The sequence below is a fragment of the Octopus bimaculoides genome, chromosome 22 (genome assembly GCF_001194135.2).
Source record: "Octopus bimaculoides isolate UCB-OBI-ISO-001 chromosome 22, ASM119413v2, whole genome shotgun sequence".
Lineage (NCBI taxonomy): Eukaryota > Metazoa > Mollusca > Cephalopoda > Octopoda > Octopodidae > Octopus > Octopus bimaculoides.
Window position 1 is genome coordinate 30,611,622 of NC_069002.1, and position 1,017 is coordinate 30,612,638.

The 1,017-nt window shown below is 34.7% G+C and overlaps 1 protein-coding gene across 1 annotated transcript in view; it reads left to right on the top strand.

Annotated features, from left to right (window-relative positions):
* Nucleotides 1-786, top strand: part of LOC106873495 (uncharacterized) — a 101,649-nt gene extending 100,863 nt beyond the window's left edge. Inside the window, exon 5 of the mRNA XM_014920880.2 lies at nt 632-786. Coding sequence (XP_014776366.2) covers nt 632-751 — 120 coding nt within the window. The 3' untranslated portion in view covers nt 752-786. The remainder of the gene's footprint in view (nt 1-631) is intronic.
* Nucleotides 787-1,017: the final 231 nt, after the last annotated feature.

Below are 1,017 nucleotides of genomic sequence, written 5' to 3' on the forward strand. Positions count from 1 at the left end.
TATATATATATATATATATATATATATATATATATATATATATGTATATATACATATGTATATTCACACACACACACTAATATACATACTCATATATATAGATATATGTTTATGATGCAAACTTCACACCACAAGGTTATGCCTATATACATACATACATACATATATATGTGTATGCAAATACATATATGTGCACACACATACATGCATACACACATGAGAGAGGTGGCATCATCATCATCATCATCATCATCATCATTTTCAACGTCATTGCTCTCACTCCAATCATCATTATCTCCGTGCATTCCTGTACTGGATAACTGTAATATGTCTGTCTGTCTGTCTGTCCACCTGTTGTCCGTTCTTTGGTCTGCTCGTCTCTCTATCCATCTCTGTTACCGATCTCTCATCCTTCATCCAGCAGCTTCTCCTCATTGAAGTCTGAAACATCCTTGGTTTTGATAATTCTTATTTCAAGAAACACAGTGCTCCAGCATGGCCACAGTTTGATAACTAAAACAAGTAAAAGACAAAAGATAACTTTTTTTTTTTTTTTTTTGCTTTTTTTTTTTGCTGTGACACTCCAATCAGTGTTATTTAATTAATTTGTTGTTTTTCTCTCTAATTGCAGACCTTTGAAACTGAAATGTCGTCCAGAGCGTGTTACTTAATTAAACGCCCAAAGGTTTTTGAAAGTGTTTACCGAGGTGAAGACATAGAAGTGGCCTCTCGACTTCACAAGGTAGGTTAAAAGATATTTCTGTATTAATCACAATAAAACAGGAAAGCTTACAGCCACGGTTGGTGTGTATCCTTGATAAATTCACTGAATTAATTAAGTAATGACACCTACAGGTCCAACATTTTGCAAAAGTATTATTAACTTATACTTTTCTACACCAACAAATATAGAAATATATTTGCCACTTAAATGCGGCTAACCCCTAAGGGCGAATGCTACTGTAGCCTGTAGCCCCAGGAGAACATCTCCTCCAGCTGGCTATTGACACACTTTCT